We start from the raw sequence: 25,000 nt of genomic DNA, 5'->3' as shown, positions 1-25,000 counted from the left end.
TAAAACGACATTTTGAAAGATGTAATGGAATTCTCAACCTTGGAGAGTTATGGAGAGAATGACAGCACATCCCTCTCTCTACTCAGGGATCATAACACCAACAGATATCCAAGCCATCAACATATTATTTTATTCCTCATGTTAACACAAAATGAGGATTTCATCAGAAAATTATGCCTAAAACATGGGGAGAGAGAAGGCCAAGGAGAGGGCAAGGCAGGAAGTTGAAGGGAAGACTGCTATAAAGTGGCAGCCAGCAATGAAAACTTGTACTCTACAATAGACACACCTTTTGAAATTCCATGCAATATGCTAACATTAAATGCTAATCTTAAATTTTAATCAGATGAGAGTACTTTTAAAGAAGCTACATCCATACAAACAGAAACTTCCAGGAAAATTCACATTCACATCTATAAAGTATACATATATGTGAAGACATTTGTACTTGTATATCTCTACCTTCAAATTCATTGTGAAGTCCATTAAAATTGTGCAACTTTCCTTTATGAGATTTTGGGTTTTAACAATATTTTCTCTGCAGAACCAAGCTATTTCTGGAATTTTTTACAGAACCAAGCTATTAATGTCTTGTCTCTAACCATGCAAACACCAAACTACTTTCAAAGGAATGGCATGTTTGGAGGGCATGGTTGCTTGCACATCTGTCACATGTTCCCAAAATTCCATGTTACAATAATTATATAATGATCACAAGTAATTCAATTTCACATATTTGGAGTCGTGGCATTGTCCTGCTAAGCAACAGACTGAAGAGATCAGCACTGCCTTTCTCCATCCTCCTACAATCACACTTCAGTTCACTAACGTTGAGCCTCTCGCGCTGGCTCAGGTAAGGAGCACCCAAGTTTCCTCCTGGACAGTCCCCCCATGCTTGAGGCACAAAAGAAATGTCATTTCCCTTGTCTCTCAGATATACAGGTATCTAAAAAGTGCAATTTACAAACTCCCATACAAAGTAAGCAAACCTGGGAATTGTGATGAGGGCAGGCAGGTGATTAGAGAAAGAAAATGGATTTAAGATGGATGGGATGAGAATCTGAGTCAGACATATTATTGAAATTGAACTGCCTAGATATTTTTCTTATATGTGAGTATTCCAAAAAGCCAATAAAGCTTTTAAACAAAAAGCAGGCCTTTTTTGCCATATAATAAACTAGATTAATTGGCTTTTAAATACAGAAAACTCAAAATGACAAAATATGAAGGAACAAAAATCAACACAGAACTCCCTTGCCCACTATGCTGTTACTTTTCACCTTTATCTGAATCTCACAAAACGTGGAGGAACCTATGTTTTAAAGCCAATCACATCACATACTCACTTTTTCTGCTCTTCTGATAATTCTTTGATATCCAGAAGCTTCTAGCCTACCAAGACGCCCACTTAAGCCTGATTTAGGATTCCAATTAAGTGGAAAAATTTTTTTTTTTTTACTGTATCTCCAAGTTTTTTCTCGCTGGGTTTGATTTTGGTAGGAACATATTTTTCCAAAAAGAAAAAAAAAATCTAAAGAAAAAGTAGATTTTCAAAATAGACAAAATTTTCTCATAAACTGTTTTATGAACTCAGAAAGCAAATCAGTATTTCTAAAGCAATTAGTACTTCAATAACCTTACAGTGATTGTTGAGCTGTATTATTGTGTCTCATGGGCATGAAGTGACCTTGATCAATTTTACAGATCCACTGTTGCTTTTGACTCTTCAAAGGCAGGGACTTACACATGTTTTGCAGTACTATTTCTATTCAAAATTAGGTTGAATTCTTAAGAGCGGTGCCAATTTACCTCCACATATGAATTAAAAGAAATATCAAAACTTTTCCGTTAAAAATAATAAAACATGCTACTTTTGTTACATATTATGTTACACTTCTAATAGTATACCCTGAGAATATAGGAAGCTGATATAATATGAGCTCTTTAGAACATAATGCACATTAACTATGAGATAAAAGGGTTAATTAAAATTACTTATTTATCTACATCCATGGTTAATTCCAGTTTTCCATTTGAATCTATATGTATGTGCTTTACAACACATTCATTCATTATGACATACAAAAATCTTTGTCTTAATAAATTCATTGGAAAGTTTTAGTACATTATGAAACACTGGACAAGGACTTATATAACAAAACAATTACCCCCATAAGAAGCAAGTAATTATTTTTTGTTCCTAATTTTAATAATATTCTAGTAGTTTAACCTCAATAACCTGTATTTCTTTAGTTTATTTACTTGGAAGTAAAAAAAATCAGGTATTTAATATGTTAGTAAAAAATTTTTACACATTTCTATCCATAGTGAAAAACTTTCAAATAAAGAAGTTAATAAATGACACTTTAACCAAATAGACCTGCTATTTCAAAAGCCAGTCTTCAAAACCAGGAACCTTTTAAAAGTCTGTCTATTCATATTTCTACCACAGTGACAGGAAAACATTATCTCTGTGACTGAAAGATGACTTTCTGTCACACTGCTGATGTGAAGGCAGTCAGCAACAGAGGGACCTTTGGCCTTAGAACATCCCAGACTCACAGGAAACACATCAGTCCCACTGCCCCCTCTAAAGATGGAAATAGTTTATACTTTGGGAATTATAATTAGAATTTAAAAGACTTCCAATTCTGAACACGGATTCAGCTTCTTACAATTACTAGGATGGCAGAGGTGTTGTAAATATTAATTTAAAATTATTTTACAAATAAGTACAAAAATAGGGGTTATCAGGAAACCTAAAGGGCTAGCAGCTATATTTTCATAAAAAAAAAAAAAAAAAAAAAAACACACCTCAAAAAAACTCAGATTTTGTTGTCAGCAAAGTGATTTTTTTAAGCTCATATAAAACGTCACCTGCAAAAATCAGTTCTAGAAATGTTGAGGGATTTGGCCTCATGTACAGAACAGGGTCTTCCAGAGTCACATGGACATTTGTATCCTTTTTTCCCCTTTCTCTCATTGTTTTTGCATAATTAAAAATACTACTAATAAAAAAGTTTATTTTATTTGGTTAGATTTTCTTGGTGTTGAAATCTTTCTGCAAGACTGGAAATAATTCACAAACATTATCTTTCCAATGTAACATCCACAGTAAAATGACATTGGATTGCATATTAATTAGCCAAAAGTGAATTTTCTCCACATTTTTTAGTTCATACCCTGTGGAATTTTATGTTGTTAAAATACAGTACCCTATATTTGCTCTCACTATGAAATTGTGTAGATAAAAAAGACCAAATTACAATTATCAAAATACAATAATACAACTTTCGGATTTCAGCATTCTTCCTTTCTCGGAAGAACCAACAATTTAACATATGTCTTCCAGTTATTATTATCAGTTAGCAAAGCTTGTTACAGTACTGTCAAAGAACACAATATTGCTTTTCTCCTCATCTAGGTTAAATCAGCCAAAAATGAATAGGTTGCAGAAGATAATGCTTGTTCTCCCTCCTCTTTCTTTACTCAGCTGGTTCATTCTTCATTAGTCTGACTCAGAGAAGATAACCTAACACAATTTTTCCAACAGTATTTAAGCTTCCCCATGCTGCTGAAATAATCTCAGTTATTGTTATATTCTATCTGAAATAGTATCTATTATTTCTAATATCTGTTGAAGCATGGCAGACTATAAAATAGCATCCCTACAAAGGAAAGTCCGTCTTATCCACCGTGATTCAAGATGACACATACTTTGTTCAGTTTTAAAGAGTAATCAAAGGTGTGGGCTTAAATCCAATTAGTGTGCTTCAAAGAAGATAATGTCAAAATGCTTCAAATGGTGATTCTACCATGTAACACTGAAGCTCTGAACTTCTGGGAGCCTCAGATTTCTGGAACTATAAAATGAAAACACAAGTACCTTATAAAGCACACAGTGATCTCCTTCTGTAATGGACTATAAGCCGTAAGTTATTATTAACTAGGCTAACATTCTAAATAGAAAATAAAATCAGAGATCTTGGAAGTCATGTATTCACATCCTAAGATGTCATTGTGACACTGCAGATACATGGGACAGACACCTTTAATTGAACTCCTCGTAATCACTAAGAATGTTCTCTTTTTCCTGCCATCTAATCAGTTCTGACTCCTGGTATCCACTGTCACTGACCTTCAGCCAATTGAGTGCCAAAGCATTTGCCCACTTGCCCCACAACTACTCATTCACAGGAAGTTTCACAAGCTTATGGTCTGACCCAAAACTAACAGAAACTGTAGTTATGCAGAAATTTTTCCTGTGATTTCTGCTCTAGACCAGGTACTGAAGATTTGGCATCTGTAAACATAGATCCCTCATGCCAGAGAAAACATTTAGAGTGCACAGCTGAAGTTGAAGTTTTGGGCAAGAAACATTTCATGTCCAAAAGAGCATGCAGACTGAATAAGGACAAACATCAGGACAATAGCTCTGGATCCCAGTTCCTTTGAATGTCAAATGTTTATAAATATAAATAAGGACATTTAAGAAGAAAAAATACAGGAAGCATTTTGGAAAGGAAGATTTCAAAAATCTTTCAAGGAGGGATACTGGTAGAGGAAACTGTGAAAATGGGAAACCTCGACTAAAATAAAATGGACAAAACGTTTACTGATGAAAATGAAATGCAAATACGAGGGAAGTAAATAAATTGATCACTAAATCCAAAAGGATAAAGAAGAGCACACAGATGGGAATAATGAAAAACAAAACAAATGCTAATGGCAGACCGATAACAGAGTCCTAGAGGTGATAACAGCAAGATTTAATTTGATACCGCAGTTAATGTACAGGTTCAAAGAGTAAGGCTCAACATTCTCTCAACATACAAAAGATACTTTAGCAAAAACATTTACACAAATGCAGAGAGTAAAGAGAAATAACAGGCAGGACAACATAGAGATAATCAAGTAAGAGGATGAGAAGTGTCTGGGATGAGTGAGAATCGCCCTGAAGCTACTGAAACAGAAGGGCCACTGAAAATACACACAGTAATAACCAGAAGTCAAGTTCCAACTTGCTATCAGCTTTTATTTCTCAGACAAAAGCATAAATTAATTATAACATTGCTGCCCCACTCCTTGTCTTAACTTTACTTTAGTAAGGAGCACAGCTACCATCCATCACCTCAGCGAGCTCAGGCACAAAGCTCTGCTATTCTGACAGCAATGGATCTGTAACAGCACAAAACTCCAGAGTGAACTCACCTTCTCAGTATTCATCCAATCTCAACACATTTTGGGCTGTGCTAACACTGCTAAACAATCTAATTTAACTGTGCCTACACAAAAGGCCATCAGCCCAGTGCAGGTACATGGGCAGTTTTATGTTGCATTGAAGGGGTTTCATTATACAACTTAACAGTAATATGAAATATATATGTAAAGCCTTATATAATTGGATCCTAATATAATAAAAACTGCAAATAAGAAGAAAGACCAAAAAGGAACACAAGTGTCAAAAAGAATTCTTAGTCAATCATTCAAAAAACTCACTGTGAACATAATTTCTTAAGCTGACCACCAAAATGCTAAAAGGAAAAGGAAAAAATCCTAGATGTATTATTCCTTAGCTCTCCATATTTTATATTGCATTCATGATAAAGGCTTGCAAGTTTTTCACAGCAGAAATATGACATTCACTTACAATCTTAAAAAAGGCTACTAAAAATGAATTATTCATAACGTAGCACAGTACCAACAATAAACATTCAAACCAATTTTTTTTAAACAGAATAAATTATCTTTCTTATGAAAAAGCTACAGTTTCAGATGAGAAAAAAGAGATGTGATTCCACCAGAAACTGTTAGAACATAATAATAACCTTTAATATATTATGATAATTTACCTTCACATTATGTTATTGTAGTAGATACTGGAATTCCAGTAGCTGTCTAAAGAACACACAGTGATAATTTATGGTTTGTTCCCAGTTTGTTTTCAGAAATACAAACACTAAATCAAAATTAGCATGCTAAAGGCTGAACCTAGAAGGCAATTAGGTTACTAAATAGCATCAATAAATGCAAAATGAAGTTCTGCATGTATCCAAAATAATGTGTTTCACACCTAATAACTTGTATCCAAATTCCTGTTAGGCTGAGCAAAAAATTACAAAATATTTTCTCCTGAAATCAGATAGTATCCATCCAAGAATAAAAAAGCTTTTTGTTTATGAAACACCTCTTTTGAAGTATGTTTTCCAGCCAGTATTCTTTCGAAAGTACAGACCACTGTTTATTTCACAGCATTTTGTGTCTTCATGCATTAGAGTGGCAGCTCAAACAAGCAAAGATCTTAATTTGGCTTGTTAACTTTGGAACAGCAGGCAGTTGAGAATTTTTAAGTGATTTAAAGAACAACAAGAACACAATCTATCTGAAGTGTATTCTAATTTCAGGGCAAAAAAAGAGAAAGTGTTAATCTTGTAAGTGATCTATTGGGGATTTCTGGAGATCGCCTAGTCCTAGAAGAGGGCCAGCATGAAGAGACCTCTGAACTGCATCTGGCCAGGTTTGGAACTCCTCTGTAGATGGAGACTCCACAGCCCCTCTGGGCAGCCTGTGCCAGTGTCTTCAGCCCACTGGGAAAAAATATCAAACATAAGCACACACAGGATAGGATTTACAAGGAAAGGGTGAGGGAGCTGGGCCTGTTCACCCCAGAGAAGACATGAGTGAGAGGAGCCCTCATCCCTGTCTATCAGTGACTGCAGGGAGGGATCAGAGCAAGTACCAGGCTCTGCTCGGTGGTGCCCAGCAATGGCACAAGAGGAACAGGCAGAAACCAATGCACAGGAAATTCCACCTGGACATGAGGAAGAATTTTCCTGCACAGTGACTGAGGTGTGGAATCTCCTTCACTGGAAATATTCCAGAACTGTGTGTGCACAACCCTGTGCCACGTGCTTGAACAGGAAGGTGGGACAAGGTGACCCACTGTGGTTCCTTTTCACCCTCCTGTGATTCTGTGAAAGGTATTCCTGTATCTGGGGCTGGGAAGGGAGTACAAGGAATATTGTTCTCCCAGCTGGTGCAGAGAGCAGCATCACATGTTGTGGTCACAGAGTGACAGAGAAGCAGCAGCTCAGCATCACTGTGCCCACGTCCAATGGCCCTTCCAGGGCGGGGGCTCACATGAACATTTCAAATGGTTCTTTGCTTTTGTCCCTTTCATTCTGTTTCCCTGTTCTTTATAGCATCCCTGTTTGATCAAATCTAGTAGACATAGCACAAGATATGAAATTTCCTACATTTCAGTCTGAATTTGGCTCACATAGATCTGATGCAAAGCACTCTCAACATTTCTCAGCCATTTTGCACTCATTTCACACAGTTGAAATTCACTACAAAAGGCACTAGGCAGTCAAGAACCAGGGCTTTTGTGTTCCTGTCTTCTGCAAAACAGGGATAATATTACAGGTTACTGAACTAACTGAACAAAACACCACTATTTAGTAAAGCAGATATTTCAATGTTCTCCCAAGATGAAAATAAAGCCTTTACAATACCTCTTGGCTCCTAAATATTTACTGTTCTGATGCCACTTACTCTTCTATTCTGAGTAAAGCCACTCCTTGTGATAGTCTATATAGCACCATCTGCATAAGCAGAGTAAAGAATACTTCAATTTCTTCTAGTTCTGAAGGGCTCTGATTAAAAAAACAGAGGTTAAGCATATAAACAGGACAGTGAAGGCAGAGTAGTACTTTCAGGAAATAGCAAGGAGCAGCATTCCTGGCAAAATAAACAACTCCAAATTTTTTTCATTGGCACTGCTCTACACTGTATTTTCCCTGGGTTTGAGAACCCAGCAAGATGAAATTTGGGAAAGGTGGTTGGCAGATCTTTTAAAGGCTCAAAATCAGATAAAAACCTGAGGTACAGTTAAGGTCTGCACTGCACCCATCAGAAGAGATTGACCTAGACCTACCAATCATTCAAAACTAACACGATTCTCTATTTTAAGAAGCAATTATTCAAAGTAATTATTTCCTTAGTCAGTAACTGAGGCAGAGGTCACCTGTTATTCTATAGAGTAACCACAGATTTATTCAAATCCAGGGACTGTATATGAGAAGAATTTTGCATCTCCTCATTAGTGACTTCCAAAGGTGTTAAAAAATCTTTAGGTACATCACAAACTCATCTAGACATTTTTCCTTCATACTTTTCACTGTTCCAGCCTTCTATTGTGTCACTATATATATACATACCTCTATACATTCCTGATTCCTGATATCACATTCATGTTCATATTAACATGTGGAGTTTGAAATAAACACAGCTGCATTTATGTCAATGATTTTATATTCAAATATATCTGATTATGCTGAAATAAACACAGCTGCATTTATTTCAGTGATTGTACATTCAGATAAGGATATTTGTTCAGTGTAATGCAATGTTCCTTCACACTGGCAGGGACATTGCTATTCTTTCTTCTATTTCCCTCTATCATTTTTCCAGATGGAAAATTTTGAACAGAGCCAGAAAAATGGAAACTGTAAAATTTATCTCAGAACCTTTACCTCAGAATACGTAAGAAAATCATTTTGCTTATTCTCAAAAATTACTTAGCCATCTTTATATAAAGCATCTTTGTTGTTGAGGGTCTTTTTTAATTCCTTCTCTGCCAGAGAAGAAGCTTACAAAAATCCCATGAAAACTTATAAATCTGATGGAAATGTAAGTATCAGGAATGTGTAAAATCTTAAGAATTGATCTGCATCAGGTCTGTTTCTGGACAACACCACCTTCAGCCACTGTCCTCCTAAGAAAATAGTTTGAATGGAAACAAGAACTGTAAGATTTTTCCTTCCTATTATTTGATCAAAGTATAGTTTTGCATGATGTTAATTTTGGCTTGCAACTATAACCTGTAATGTTTTTAGAAAATAACACAACATTATTAAATGTACTAACAGTGATTAAGCATTTAATCAGATGTATCTATCAGGTGAGATCAAGGTCCAGCTTAGTAACTGCCAGAAATGGATCCCTATAGAAGAATATAAGAAAATAAACAATCACTGGAAGGCACCTCCCAGTATAATTCCCTAATTTACAAGGCACAGTTGATGAACCTTCTAAGCCAGAAATGGTGTCAGTGTTTAGTAACTCTCAACTGATTTTTCTTTCCTGGGCTTGTCAGTTGGATTTTTTATTGAAAGCATGACACATGTCAAGTTTTAGCATCTACAACGTTCTGTAGGAAGAAGTTCCACAGCTTAATTAAACAACATGTAAGGAATCATTCTCCTTTGTTTGCTTTCAACATATTAACTGCTAGTTTCATTTGATGGCCCTTAGTTTTTTTACAAAGAGAACAGACAGGAATACACTGATATTTTAACCAGAAATCATGATTTTACAGACCTTTATTGCTCAGTTACCTTTTTTTGCAGACTAGAGATCCATACTGTATTTAGTTGTTTCTTTTACTGAGACTGTTGAAAATCTGCTGTGAGCTTACAATATGTGATCACAGACATTTCTGCTTTTGTTTCTAGCTGCTTATTCTGGTCCCTTGTGGGCCAGTCAAAGAGCAAATCCACACTGGTGCTTTAATATCAGCTGAGGAGATGCAAACACATGGGCAGAGGGAGGAAAGGATTGGTCCTGAAGAAGGTAGTGTGAGAATCAGATGGTAAACTGACTGTGAAAATCATAATTGTCACAACAACTGCAATTAACATCCTAATTCTTTACTCTTGTTGTTACAGTAATGCTTCCTGAATTTTCATTAGCTCCATAGGTCATTAATATCTATTTCCCACAACTTACACTATCTGACTAATACCGTATGTGTTGGCTGGTATCACATTGACATCAAGCATTCCCCATTTGTAAAACTGCCTTCCATACTATATCTGTTTAGATATTTAAAAGGTTAATATTTAGTTCCATTTGCAATGCTGACCTAGCAAGAAAGAAATTAATTTGGCATTACAGCAGTAACATCAATTTCCCATGTAACTTTAGTAATGCATTTACTGGAAAGAGATTAATATCAATTCCATAAATCATTCACATGCTTTTTCCGGAGTTTGAGACATCTGAGTAATGTCATATATGTTAACTGATAGCACTCTGTGCATGCTACATCCATTAATCTATGCCTAGTGTCATCATTAAAACATACAAAAAATTAAAATCAATCTTTTGCTCTTACTTTTTTTCTGACTTTTAACTTGCAGTAGTCCAAAGGTATTGATACTCTGATAGAGTAACACTGCTCTGAACTGGGAACAGACATGTTAAGAAATGGGAAACATTTGCTAAATTATCCCTACTGGCAGTAATAACCACTTCACGCCTCCCTGTGAAATGTGGCATAAATTACTGCCAAAAAATAAGGAAATAACTAAAATATTTCATTAATCAGATACACCTTGAAGCCCCAAAACGGGCTGAAAACAGACATCATTACTGAAATAACACAGAGACTTTCATTCCTTTGTTTCTACAGATGAGCATCCTTACAGAAATGAAAGCCAAAACAGTTTCACCTGACTTAGTGATTCTAGATATACATGAGAGGTTGTAATACAGGAAATTTGGAATATCGACTAGTTTTTGCTCCAAAACACAGTTTAGCCTTCTACTAAAAGTGTTTGCACTAGAAGAGAGTATCCTTACACAGCTTTTGCACTTTCTATTTCTGCTGATTGCCATTATGACACTTGCCTGTATTGTTTTTTTCCTGTTCTAGGATATCATTGCAGCGCTACTGAAATCAGGAGGAAGAAGGGTTTTTCTGTTCATTTAAACATAAACACACAGAGGGTCAGATTGTTTAATACTTTTGGAAGCACATTACAATTCTGCTAGATGGCAAAAATACAACTACTTCCTAGGTTGGATTTCAGTTTCTCTTTGAGCATGATACTTAACAGTATCATCATCTGTGTTGTCTTTTCATTTTCAAATTTTTATGAACAAAAATGTCCATTCCAGAAAATGCTTTGCAAATCAAATTTTACAATATTTTACTAATCACAACGAAGATTAATCACCCTTAATTTTAGGTGTCTAAAGTTACATGTCAAGTCTTAACAACTGGGACAGAAGCAGCCCCAAAGGGCAATCCATCCTATATTATCTGTGCTTTTGTTCAGAAGATATCTTTCATGGTAAAGCTCAATGGCCTATTTCACGCCTCTAAGTGGTTACAATGAGATCAGCGGAATTACAATCACTTATTGCAATTTTGAGTGTTGTGCAAAGTGTTTTATAAGTACATTATCCTATTTTTGAAATATAGGAGGATATTTAAAACCTGAACAAAAATGATATGAGGGTACTTCTCAGTCATATGAGATCTCTTAATACATTGTAAGTTTTAACTTTTTCCAACTGATTAATATCACTTGCAATCCGTCAGCACTGAATTTTTTATCAGGTTTCTAATGCAAAATATTTTACAAACCTGCTGTAGGAAAAGACAAACTAATGTTTGTGAATCATTTTCATTGCAAGGTGGTGGTACAGCAGTTAACATAATTTGAGGCTTACAGCAATTGAGATTGAATCTAAAATTTTACAAAACTTTAATTACAATCTTTTGAACATAAACCACAATACAGAAATTACCCAATCATAACATTTTTTCATAAAAAAATAAGAATTCATCCAAAGGATAGAAGATTTAATGACTCTTGGCGGAGTTCCACTTTTTGGTTGAAATGAGAATAAAAGCAGACAGCAGCTTCATTTTTAATTTCAAGAAACACAGTATTTTTTAACAGTTAAACAGCATTATATTTGATTAACAAGCCAAAATATATATTTTCAAAGCCTTATTAAAAGCCCCTGTATTTAACAGTGTGAATGCTGAGATTTACGAACCTCTGTGAGCCAACACTGCTCCTTCAATTCTCAAAAGTAATTATAAAACAAGCAATTTGAGCCACAAGCAGCAGAAACTGTCGAGCTTGGGGTTTTTAACCATGCTCACAACACAGTTAAAAACATCACAGTCTGCAGCCTGACTGCAGTTTCCTCCCATATTCCCTGTGACAGGCCAGGCAGGACTGGGGTGCATCCATGCACAGCCCAGAGCCACCAACCAACCCACCCTGGGGACTGGAGACCCAGTGACACCAGGCAAAAAGAACATTTGAACCTCCTCAGCATTTTTCTGCAGCAAAGCCACACCTGGCAGTGTCAGCCCAAGTTTTCCATCTGCCAGTTCTCTCCATGGAGAGCCCTGGGAGGCAAAAGCTGGGGAACAACCAGAGCCCACCTCAGAATCATTCTGTGATGGAGCCAGGAAAGCAACTGATGGCTACACCCAGCAAATAGCCTTTGCACAAGGAGAAAAAAAAAGTGGGGTTTTTTTAAGGGCTGAGTCATTTGGTTTATGTTTTCTTTGTTCACTTTGAAAATTTCATATAAAAAGCTTGTCATGCATCATGTTATATTCACTAAAAATCTGTGACCTCATGCAGAAGCAAAGCTATGCAGATATGTAAGCTTCCAGAAAAACAACTGGCTTCCAGCACTGGAGGTATCATCTCCAAAAACATCTCTTACAGTTAAAATTACTAAGCATATAAAACAGCTCTTAGCTGCAATACAGAATAGGCTGCTGACTTAATGGATGCCATCAGAAATCACAAGCTCTAAGGCAACACAAGACAGTAGGGGCAGCTGGCTAAACTAAAATTTGAAGTCCTTTAGATAAAATGTCTGAAATACCAACTCACCTTGAATATGAAATGCCAAATTCCCTGAAGAACATGTTCATATCAAAATCTGAGACTTCCTCAATCAGGAAGGACTTCTTTGGATAGCAGAAATGAATACATCATTTTACCCACTCTACTGTGCAAAATTCCCATTTTGACAGAACAGTAGGTGTGATGAGAGGTAAACAATTGTACAGATGCGCATTGCTGCTAAACTGAAACTGTGTTAATAATTTAATGCATTAATGAATATTAGGAAACAATTACAACTGACCAAATGTACACATTGTATATACAATGTATACAAATGTACACAGATGTGGCATTGCCATTAAATTTTTACTGTGCATAGGTAGCTGTGCTTCCATTTTTCCCTGAAGTTAACTCATGTTTCTTGGGCAAACTAAAATTATCCTAAAAGTATGGTGTGGTATGCAAGGAATCTGAATTTTTATCAGTTTCTTTCATGCCAATGATAAATCAATGTAAAAGGTTTCTCTTGGCTGTATATATTCTTAAATATTAATAAAGATAAGAATGAACATTCCAGGCACAACACTAGCTTGAACTATGGGAAACACAAATTCCTCACATACTTGCAAGTTGATAATTCTCCCTCTTCTTTACTCCTCTGTCAGTTATTAATAAGATAAAGGGCTGAGGCACCTTTCTTCATCTTCAGTAATTGCATTTATTTTACAGCAATGATTTTTTTCCCCTAGTAATAGATTCATTAACAGTAAGTAAAGTGCAAGGCACCAGCTGGTTTAGCTCCTTCAGAAAAGGACCTGGACAGTATAAGGGTTCACAAGTTTTATAGAAGTCAACAGTACCATGCTATTGTGAAAAAGATTGGACTGTCACATTGCGGAAGTAAATAGATTGCAAGGCATGTCATGTAATAAACTCTACATAGAATTGGCACCACAGCTTATCTGAGTATCATGCTCACCTTGGACCACTGCCAATCAAGAAAGGCAGAAAACAGCTGGAGATAGGCCAGAGGAAATAAAAACAGCTGGAGATAGGCCAGAGGAAATAAAGAATGAGAGAAAATTTGGAAAATGTGAGCACTAAGGTACCATTGAAAAAAATAGCAGTTATTTAACCTGAGGAGGAAAAGGCCAAGGAAGATATGATAGCAGCTTTCCATTAAGTCAAAAAAGAAAGGAATAATCTGCTTTTTGTGCCTATAGGACTGGGCAAGAATTAATACCTTTTTGGCATGAACATTTCTACATAGAAAGAAAATGTTTCTTATATTGAGCAAATTGCAGTATTAGAATAGATTTCTGCTTTCTCATCTGAAAAAGATAAACATCTGTCAGGAATGGCAAAAATAGTTTATTTTGCCTCTCAACAACAGAATGGACTAAAAAGAAATCCCAATGCCCAATTCTATTTTTTGATTTTTTGAAAGCACAGCACTTCCAAACAACAAGCTGGACATTGGTTTTCAGACTACATAAAAACACTCCTTTGTCTTAAAGAAATTCATACTTTTCAATGCTATTTAATACAATAATGATAGCAATTACAAAAATGAAACCACATTAAATAGCATTTCTTCTGCATGTATTAATATTTTTCCTGACTTCTACAAGTTTGATACCCCTTCTCTATTCTGAAATCTGTTTACTTACATTTCTACAATATAAAACAGTCATTGAAAAATAGGTATTTTCTTTCTATCAACCGGACCTTTCAAGAAAACAGAGAATGCAGCCAAAGAAAGAAAAGCCACTTACAAAATTACATTTAACACAACTTCTATTTTAGAATCATAGAATGCTTTGGGTTGGAAGGGATCATAAATACCATTTTGTTCCAACCCCTTCCTGCCTGGGGCAGAGCCACCTTCCACTAGACCAGGGTGCTCACAGCCCCATCAAACCTGGCCTTGAACGCTTCAAGGGATGGGGCAGCCACGGCTTTTCTGGGCAACCTGTGCCTCACCAGCCTCTTTGCAAACAATTTCTTCCTCATAGCCAACCTAAATCTACCCTCTCTCAGTTTTAACCCCCTTTCTCCCTGCCCTGACTCCACAGGCCTTGGGAAAAAGGCTTTCTCCACCTTTTTATAGCCCTCTTTACATACTGAGAGGCCACAAAAGTCTCCTCAGAGCATTCTCTTCTCCAGGCCAGACAAGTTCAGCATCCCCAGCCTGTTTCCATAGGAAAGGTGGCCCAGTCCTTGGAGCACCTTCGTGGCCTCCTCTGGGCCACTCCAGCATGTTCCAGTATTTCTTGTTGTGGGAGCCCCAGAGCTGGGGGCAGCACTGCAGGGGCTCAGTTTTACCATCTGTTCTATGAAAAAGGCAATTTCAATAGGATAAGATATTTAAGGTGGTACTCAAAGAGCATCAAAACAATCTTATAAATGTTGAATCCTACTGTTTGGACAATAGGGTGGGATAGATTTCATTATTAACAATAATTTCATAAGTTATCCAATATCAGTTAATTTGCTTTGACCAGTCAAGGTACTCTAAGCAATTACTTGGCTGACATAGAACAAAAGATGAAGTGAATTTACATATGAAGTGTACACAATATTACTCTCACTCTTGCTAATACATTGTCATCATGAGAAAGTAAATGAAGGTATTAATTTCATTCATATTTGTGTTTTGGAAGTGTCTGAATATGCAAAGCAACATCACAGCCTCATCATGCTACAATGTAAATAAATACAGTATTTCAAATAGCAACTGCTTTTATCACATTCTATTATTACCAAAGTATGTAAAATATGAACATTACCTTTCAACTGAATGTTTTAATTTAAAAATATAATTAATTCCATTGTTCAAAAACTGGAATTAAACCATCATGCAATGACTCACAATACTTCACAAATAATTTGATGACTGCTACTGATCTTTTTCATTGCAGAGAAGTTTAGCACAATAAATTTCCCAGCTTGGCCATGATTCATTTCTTAAGCCATTTTCTGATACAAAAATGCAAAAACCCACATAACTATTGTGAAATATCACCCAAAGTATTTTTAAAATACAGGACTATTGTCTGAACCTTCAGAGATACACCTTTGAAAAAAGATACCCCTTATTATTCACTGCATTATTTGCACTTTTTACATAATGTAATCACTGGATTTAAATAACTCAATTTAATATTTATCCAGGAAGTGGCAGCCAGTATTCTATCCTAAGGGACATGAGTCTTTATAAAAAGCTCATTTTACAAGACACTGGAGCATTTTTGGCATTACCAGCACCTCTCACATAAACCACGCTGAAAACTATAGTTTATCCTGCCAAATGACTTTTCTACACATGGTGTTTAACAATGTTCTGTAGGTCTGAAAGCCAGTAATAATAGAATTAAGCTAAAAATCTGGTAGCACACATGTATGCAACACAAAAACTTAAACAATGCTACATTTTCATGGATATATTTACTTACATAGCCCACATGCATATAAGCAATTAAAATGACTCTTTAAAATTAATGTGCTAACTATAACTCCTGTAAAAATGCTTTCTCTTTCAGTTTCCAGTAGCTTCCTAAAGTTGTCCTATTGACATCAGAGGCAAAACTTCCATTAACCCCAGCAATATAGGATCAGGCCATAGGAAACCCAAAGTAATATATTTAAAGACAGCACACACACATTTTTAAAATTCTCTAATTATGCAAGGATGTGCTTGACTCTTTACTGGATTAACTACCAGTAAACTTCTAAATTAAATGTTTAAATGGCATATTTTAAATACTACATCATAAATACATAAATACTATCAAATAATGACAGTATAAAATCCAGTTATGTACCCACATGTGGTTAAAGATGGACCTAATGAAATTTTTATTGTAGGCAACAGCAAACTTCACAACCTTTTTTACATTTGAAGTTTGATTTGAAGTCATACTGTGACTGAAGGGAATCAGCTGAATTTGTTAAATAGTATTTAACGTAAGTCTTCTTTAGAATTAAGATACTTCATAAAAAGATGACTGATAGAGGTAAAAGTGCTAATATATTGACAACTAGGTAAAATAATGCTGAAAATACTCACCACTTTCAAAACAGGCATCAAATATAAGATGTCCTTTTTTAGGCTGCCCACAGTAACCAGCTGGGAGAACAATGTACTTGCTCACGTTCCCTGCTATGATATCATCGCTTCCAATGGCACTGCCTGTTGCAGCAAAAGTGAAAAAAAAGAACACATGAGCATAAAACAAAATATATTTAATATATAAAAACCAGTAGAAGGTTACTTCTCCACACATTTCTACATAAAATAAAATTTGCAGCATTTAACATCTGCACCAGTAAATTAATTCTCTCTTTTCAAAGTGTATATAAGAATTTTGATACAATAATGGCATAATATGGCCTCTCTAAGGAACAAACCACCCCACCTGGTTTCTTGCATGTTTATGACCTGTGGCTGTGCCCTTCAATATGCATTAGCCTGATATTCAGCTGGATCAACTTCTTTCAACAGGAACTCTCTAGCTCTAGATCCTGCTGGATTCCCTGGAACTGAACTCCTCATCAGGTTCTTTATCACAACCCTCAGAAGCATCTTCCTCTCTATCAGCATTAATGGGACCTTCTTCCTCTATCCTGCTGCCTATTTTCATGCATCTTAAATGAACTCAGAACCTTTGTGACTTCAGTCCCACTCCTATTTGAAATTTCAGAATTATTAGAAGGAAGAGACATACACTCATAGAGTCATGTGGCTACCTGAGCCCTCCTTGTTAAAAAACAAAACTCAGAAAAAGAACTTGAATAATTTTTTTTTTAATGGGACATTATTTCATGGTAAAATATATAAGGATATAAAGTTTCCACACAATGGCATGATTTTTGTCAAAATACATCACTAGTGAATACACTGAAAGCTTTATCCTTACCGTAAAATTACAATAACAAATTGTAGTCTGCAAAATATTTGTTTTGTCAAATAGGGATAGACGAGCACTAATTTTTTTCCATTTGAGATATGCACAAGAAAGCAATAAAATAATTGTATATTGTATCATACATTTATATTATAGTGTGAGAAACATTCAGCACTTTCTTTGCTACTTACAGCTTGGACAAGTAATATTTAACAATAGAAAAACTATCTTCTGTATTATAGAAAATGAAGAAATGGTATGGCTTCAAGTGCAGAAGGCATGTGATGGGATAATGGGATGATAATATCTTATTTCACTCTGATAAATAGGGCTACAAAGGCTTCTAGAAATAGACTTTTGGTCTGTACTGATTTTTTTGACATTTAAATGGGTTATGGGGGATGATAAATGTGACATAAAGCTCAATTTGTTTTATTTTTATATTGAAAACTATTTCACACAAATGTAACAAGCAATTCATATTGTCCCTGAATGAGGAAAACAGCTTATTAATTAAAAGTGACCTTTCCATACATAAAAGTATTCTACCTCTTGAGGCAAAACACCTTAGCTAAGGTAACAAATTATATCAATGTATTAGTGACACCATACTTAAAGGGTCTGTCAGGCTTTCTATCATATGCCCATATTTTCACAGGTACATAAATCCCACATTAAAAAAATATGCAAATCGAGGTCTATATTTGGCAAACGAATCCCCAGTCTTCCCCAGGAAGAAATTTGAAAGAAATTTACTCTCTTTGGGAAGTACTACAACAGAACAAACAGAATTTAGACCTTTTCTTACTTTATCATATCTAAAAATGTAGATATTTAATAATGCATGATAGTATTTTTTAGCAAAATTATTTTATTTATAACCTCCAGGTTATTTGTTTTAGACTGAATAATTACCCACAGACAGCAATCTGTGGAATTTAAATTATTTTCTTTACGTGTATAATTGATACTTAGGATATTTTAACTGGATGATTTTTACCAGCGTGCTGATAATTTGCTTAAAGCCTGGGAACACCAGAGGCAAACTGAGGCCTGGATAGGGCATCTGTGCATCTGCATGGCTGTGATCCTGTCCCTTGATAAAATTCACCCTTCTGCACTCTGTACAAGCTGCAGAGCAGCAGCCAGAGGAAAACCACTTCCTCAGTTTCACCTGAGCTGGACTAATACATATCTGTTGCAGTTAAGATTAGTCAAGTTGGTCATTTGCAATCAAACATTGTGGAATTAAGGAAACAAAGAAAAATTAGTGGAAAACCTGCAAATCACCATGCTTGAGCTGCCAGGGACCAAAGTGAGGGAGTCACCTGAGTAGAGCTGTTTGAAGACTGAACTCCTCTTGGTAAATGTTCCCTTTTAAGTGTCAGCTAAAAGTAATAGACCTCTTAGAAATTGTGAAAGATAACTGGGAAACACCACTTAAAGACGAAGAAACTAGAAAGGATTACATTCATAGCACTAGCACCATAAGACAGTGGAAGAAAAGCAGGCAGAAAATAGATTTACATCTCCCTGGCAATTTAGAAAATCTGCCAATGGAGTCTTTACACAATGCAGAAGGAAGCTGTCAAGTAACTGTCCCAGCAAAAAGTTTCCATCTGCTCCTCCTGACCTAATGTAGCCCTCCAGGAATGAGAATAAAATCATCAAATAGCCTGCAATTCATAGTCTTTTAACAAAATTACTCTCCTAGGATGTTCTTTATTCCACAGTAACTAGAATATTCAGAATACACTGTTGCTATATTTTGAGTTATATTATCTTTAATCTCTAAACATGCAAAACTGCTGTCTTTGAGCTTCACATTATTAAACAGCACAACAACACCACGTCCCTTCTGGCATGTTCTCCTTGGGTGATAAAGACAAGGCCAGAGAACTGCCCAAAAAAGAGCCTGTATGAGTCCATTATAAACCATGGCCTCACGCCTGTGCGTTCAGCAGATGCAGAGAGCGGTGCTGGGAACACGTCACCACCCTCAGAAGGAGAGAACAGCCACCCTGGGCTCCAGTCCTCTGGCCAATACAGAGATCCTGTCCCCACAACTGGGGAGCCCTAAGCAGATTTTCCTGGCTGGAGGCAAAGATGTATGACAGAAACTTGTGGGGAAGGGAAATAGCTCTTCAGTCTGAAACAAGCTGAAAGGGAAAGAAGAGAATTAACTGAAGTACATCCTGTACAGTCCACTTAAGAAGACTAGATTCTCCTTTGAAAAAAAGGTTAGATAAGACAAGCAAAGGCAAAACTTAGCAAAGAAATTGTATCAGAATGTAGTTCTTATTTTGTCAATTATTTTTCTTATGGGTTGTAAGACACATAGCTATTTTATTCTAATTCTTCATAGCTTAAACTCCAGGAGGCTCCAGCAAATCCCTAGGATTTACTTTTACTGCAGTATTAAACTTTAATAGTAATTTTCTATCAGGTATAAAATCTGTGGGTGCCTGAAATCTCTGTAGGTATATAAGGCTTTCAAATAAAACCTGGGCAGAGTCTTCTGGTATCTGCATTCATCACTATTGTCATTGTGGATATATCTCACATCAAACTAGTGAAAATTAATAGAATCAGTTCCAGGAGACTGGGATTCATGGGAGGGAGAGTTTGGAAATTTCCAGAGTTTCTTTGCCCTTCTTAAATTCAAAGGGTAAAGCCAACATTTTTTTATTTTAGGAAAAGATTAAATCAGCATTTGCTACAATAAACATCATGCAAATTTAACTACATTTTCTTTAAACACTGTAGTTTCTAGAGGAAGGTAGCTCTTTAGAAAGTAACTCCTTGAATTGGGTAAACAATGAGCCCAGCTTCCAGAAGTGCCAAACAAGAAAACCCACAGAGTAAGCAGCCAGCAGCTACCCTCATGCTACATTAGTCAGGAGAGCATAGCTACATTAAAACAGACATGGAAAAATACAGCAGGAATTTGCCTGGAAAACCGGCATCTTTCTTCTAATCACACTGCCTAACAATGACAGCCAATTAGAAAGGTCAGGTAACACAAAAACCTACAACTGCAAGGAAACTTCGTTGAAGTCTTTCTGTAATTACAAATATCATCAAGATACCCTGCATTCTCTTATGAGAGCCTTATTTTAGAATAAAATTAGAATACATTTTGCTGCTGGAAACATATATGGTATAAAGATATAATAGCCAGATCCCTATCATCCAGGGGCCAGGAAAAGTTTCCAGGTATCTCAGAAAAGCTCCACCAGCCTTGAGCCATACTGTTAATAGAAACCCACACAAAGAAATGAATCTGAACTCTCAGTACAGTTTGCAACAAAAAAAATTTAATTCAGATGACCAACACCAATTCCTATTAGCTCCAAAACATTCCAAGTCTCCAGATGAACACTGCTCAACTCACACTTTGGCTAAGCAGCACTTATGGAAGTTATGCCAATAACAGTCTGCTCCACAAACCTGAAAACAATGTCATTTTAGCAAAATTCTTTTAAATGATAGCATTTAGTACAGATCTGTAGTCTCAATAACTGATTATGTTCTCTTATTCTTTGACATTTTTTTTAAATAAAAGCTTTTATATCATTGTCCCTGGGCTTCAGAAACACTGACATTCAGGAAGACAAGCTATTTCTGCTACGACTTCTGAATGCTCTGCAGCTATTCTAAAAATCCTACAGGCAGAAGCAGTCAGGAACTTGGAATTCCAGCTCCATTGACTTAAAAATGCAAAGAAAAAGAAGAAAACACAACTGTCATTTTGATCTTCACAGCCATGTATCCCGAAGCAAGGCTTGCGCATGACCCGGAGAATCTAAACATACTGCAGAGTGCTGTCAATATGAAATGTACTTAAATCACAGGCACTGTGATCTGAAAAGAAAGGGGAAAAAATGTATTTAGACTACAAATCCCAGGGTTTGAGACAATACTCGGCATGGTAGCAACCACACCTGCTGCCTCACATTGGAGTACTGTGCCCATTCTGTCACCATTACCTATTTCAGAAGTCCAGCAAGGAAAACATTGGTTACCACAAGACAGCATTGTCATATGGCTTGGACTAGTTCTAAAAAATAGTAACACTGTGTTGTCATTCAAAAACCAAATTTGAGATAGAGCAGCTTTGCAGCAATTGTCTCTGCAATTACTTTCCTTCTATGGTTTGACCAACAGACTGCTTGTCAAGTCTGTCTCCAAACTGGGAGATGATATTCATATTCAAGAAAGCAAGCAAAGATGAACTGTAGTTTAGTGGAGATTATCATGCAAATTCTGAGATTTGTACAGATTCACAGGTTCTGTAAGTAGTCAGGAGAAATAAACTCCCATCTAACTGCCAGGGACTTGAAAAAGCTTGTGGTTGGTTGCATAATAGGAAGAAAACAAAATTTATGATTTGGGTCTTTAATTTATTGCACAAGTTACTCTTTCTTCAGAGACTACCAGACAATATTACCTTTCAAATTTCCTAACATGACTCATTAGCTAATCCACCATTATTTTTTATTTTGGGTTAGAAGCATAGGTAGATCTAAATACCTCATGACTCTCTAGTTGCACATACCCAGACTCCTTTACTCTAGGAAAAGGTGTGGAATATGTGTCTGAGTCAAAGCTCAGGGGGGAAAATCTTGTTCTTATATGCAAATATATAAAGAAAAATTACCACTAAGGATGGTAACATGTGAGGTGCCTATGAAAGGCTCGGTGGCACCACTTAGCCCAAAACAAAGCATTGACCACCAGGCTGGTCAAGTGTGAAAAGGTGAGGAGAAATCTCCACCACACGTTCCTTCAAAAGGACCAGATCCATGCAGAGATACAACTATCATTCCAAGGTCAATTATAGCTCCTGTCCAAAATCCAGTGAGGAACATTCAACTGGAGATATTTGGCAGACAAATGCTGCTCTGCACAATGACTCCTCACTCCCAGGGGCTGGCATTGTCTTATGAGTTTACAGAAAAAGAAGAAAAGTCAGCTTGTGTGGAGTTCACTTATTTCATATGTGATATTTGTTTTCAATCTTCAGCCTAAAACCTTTACTTCAAGACTACTCATTTATTATCTCAGTGTGGGCTATCCCCAAGGATATACCTTTAAGTTAGAGACAAATGGCAATGAAATTTTTTGTATCATTTTAGTGAAATCCAAAGTGTGCAAGAAGGTATGAGCAAATTTTTCTAATGAAAATTTTAAAAAGCAATTAATGCTTTGAACTCATCAAGCAATAAAAAAAAATCCATTACTCTTTCTACTACACTTAGAAGCTCTAAACTAAAATTCTACCACAAATGAATAATAAAAAAGAATGGAAAATACAGTTGTATTAAATACATTAACTAAAAATATGTTTATTTTAAAACATTATAAGGATCAGTGAATTTCATTATATATAGATTTATTTTTAACAAATATTTGGTATTTTGATAACATCAAAGGTATCACACGATCCAACAGTTGCTATAGCAACAATACTTAAGTAAAAAAAAAAACCACATCAAATAAAAGCATAAAACATATAAACAGTAAACAAAATTGTAGTATATAATATGCAACCCCAGCTAGCAGAGAAAAGAGAAGATAATAGCTATTGATTTAAACTAGTCCTCAGAGTTGCATCCGCAAAAGAGTATCAGCAAGTCCACCTTTTCTGGGAAATAAGGGATGGCTCAGAGAATTAGGTCTGCATGTGAATGAGAGGAGATGCTGAAACACCAGTCAGAGTACACAGGAATTCAAGTTCTGGGTCAAGAAAAAAAAAAATTGGGGGATGTTCCTACCATTCCAGGGCAAAATTTGTGTCTAGGGGTTAAGAGGCAGGAAAATAATTGAAGAGCTAAAACCGATCCCTTGTGTGGTACCACAGAACTTCAAGAAGTGAAACTTCCATAGCATCCCATATCTTTCTTAAATTTGTATGCAACTCATTTCCCAAAGACAAGGAGGGTGTGTGACCTGAAAAAAAATACCGAATCAAGCAGGCAGGCAATTGCAGGGTTTGGAATTGTAGTGGAGGAAATTTCAGGTAAGGGCAAAACCTGATATTATTCACAAAACTGGAAAAAGATGGTAGTGGTTGAAGTAACTCACTAGTATTTGCTGGTGCCATCCTAAAATGCTGTAAATATTTCCCATGCTATTTAATAGTGAAACAAATCAGCTTTTATATACCTGGGTTTGTGTTATATGTGAGGGAGCATAGAAGAAGTGGAAGGAAAGGGAGAGATTCATGGATATACATTGTGTATAAATCCATATATACTCCTGGATAAAATCCATATATACTCCTGGATAATATGTATATACCCATGTTTCAGCTGCCCTGGGTGTTAGGCACTGATTTAACAAAAGCATGTTATCTTGCTTAAACTTGACAGCATAACTGGAAGAAGTTATGACAAAATAAATTTCTAAACTAGAGATAACTCACATTGAGCCAAACTAAATGTAAATAAACCATCTTAGATGTAGCAACCAATGCAGTGACCCTGACCCAATATTATATAGCCTTTAGTGGCTAACAAAATTTAATCTCTCCAAGTTAACAACTTTGTGTGTCTCCTTTCTTGGGGACCAACTGATTCGCAGCTGGAAAACTGAAAAAGACTCAATAGGTAATAAATATTCTTGATATAACAGAGAAGTAAGTTGATTTCAGCTTTTGCAAAAGGCCAAGGCTTTATTTCTTGTCCTAGTTTTCAGACTCCTCAGCCCTGACTATCACATTCAAAATGTTTGTCCACAAAAGACATCTCATAAAAATATCAAGTATAAAGTACTATGGAAGTCTTTCAAGAACATCAGCAAAGTCAAGTATGAAACATATAAACAGCACTTTTTCTGTTTATTAAAATTAGCCTGCTGATGCCAAATTCCAAACGCTTTTCATGCCTTACTATGTCTACTGATTGTACAGGAACTTTCCAAATTTATATTTATAGAGATGTCTATGCCCTAGTGAGGAAGCATGAGGTTACCTGCTGAATCCCAGGAAGGCCAAAGGGAGATAGCATGGCTGTGGTGCTGAGCTAGCAAGCTGGATCATGGACATTATTCCAGGGTTAGCACTGAGGGAATACAGCTGTGCTTTCTAATTGGATAGGGCTTTTATCTCATTCTCAGCTATTCTTCACAAGCAATCAGCCTGGTGAGCCTCAGCATAGGTCAGATGTGGCACTACACCAAACCCACTATTAACAGCTATTTAAACTTTTTTTCATACCTAAAAAATACTACTGTAAATTTCTTGCAGATGCACCTGCCCAAATTTTCAAAAAAAATTATTTGATTATCATTAATTCAAGTGTCCAGGAGACTTCAATTCAATTTCTGACTCAACCGCTAACATCATTACGGTGGTAATGAATCTTCATCCATGGGAAACTGGGCCTTCCATGAGGGCTCCAGGGCAGGCCCAAAATCCTGTGG

The 25,000-nt window shown here is 36.1% G+C and overlaps 1 protein-coding gene across 8 annotated transcripts in view; it reads right to left on the bottom strand.

Moving 5' to 3' along the window:
• Nucleotides 1-25,000, bottom strand: part of BEND5 (BEN domain containing 5) — an 878,609-nt gene that overhangs the window by 844,504 nt on the left and 9,105 nt on the right. For all 8 annotated transcript variants that reach the window (XM_072932490.1, XM_030278790.4, XM_072932492.1 and 5 more), the window contains exon 2: nt 16,738-16,860. In XM_072932490.1, coding sequence (XP_072788591.1) covers nt 16,738-16,860 — 123 coding nt within the window. The remainder of the gene's footprint in view (nt 1-16,737; nt 16,861-25,000) is intronic.

Source organism: Taeniopygia guttata, chromosome 8 (genome assembly GCF_048771995.1).
Source record: "Taeniopygia guttata chromosome 8, bTaeGut7.mat, whole genome shotgun sequence".
In the NCBI taxonomy this organism is placed as follows: domain Eukaryota; kingdom Metazoa; phylum Chordata; class Aves; order Passeriformes; family Estrildidae; genus Taeniopygia; species Taeniopygia guttata.
The sequence above is the reverse complement of the archived record's forward strand: the minus strand, read 5'-3'. Positions and strand labels throughout refer to the sequence as shown.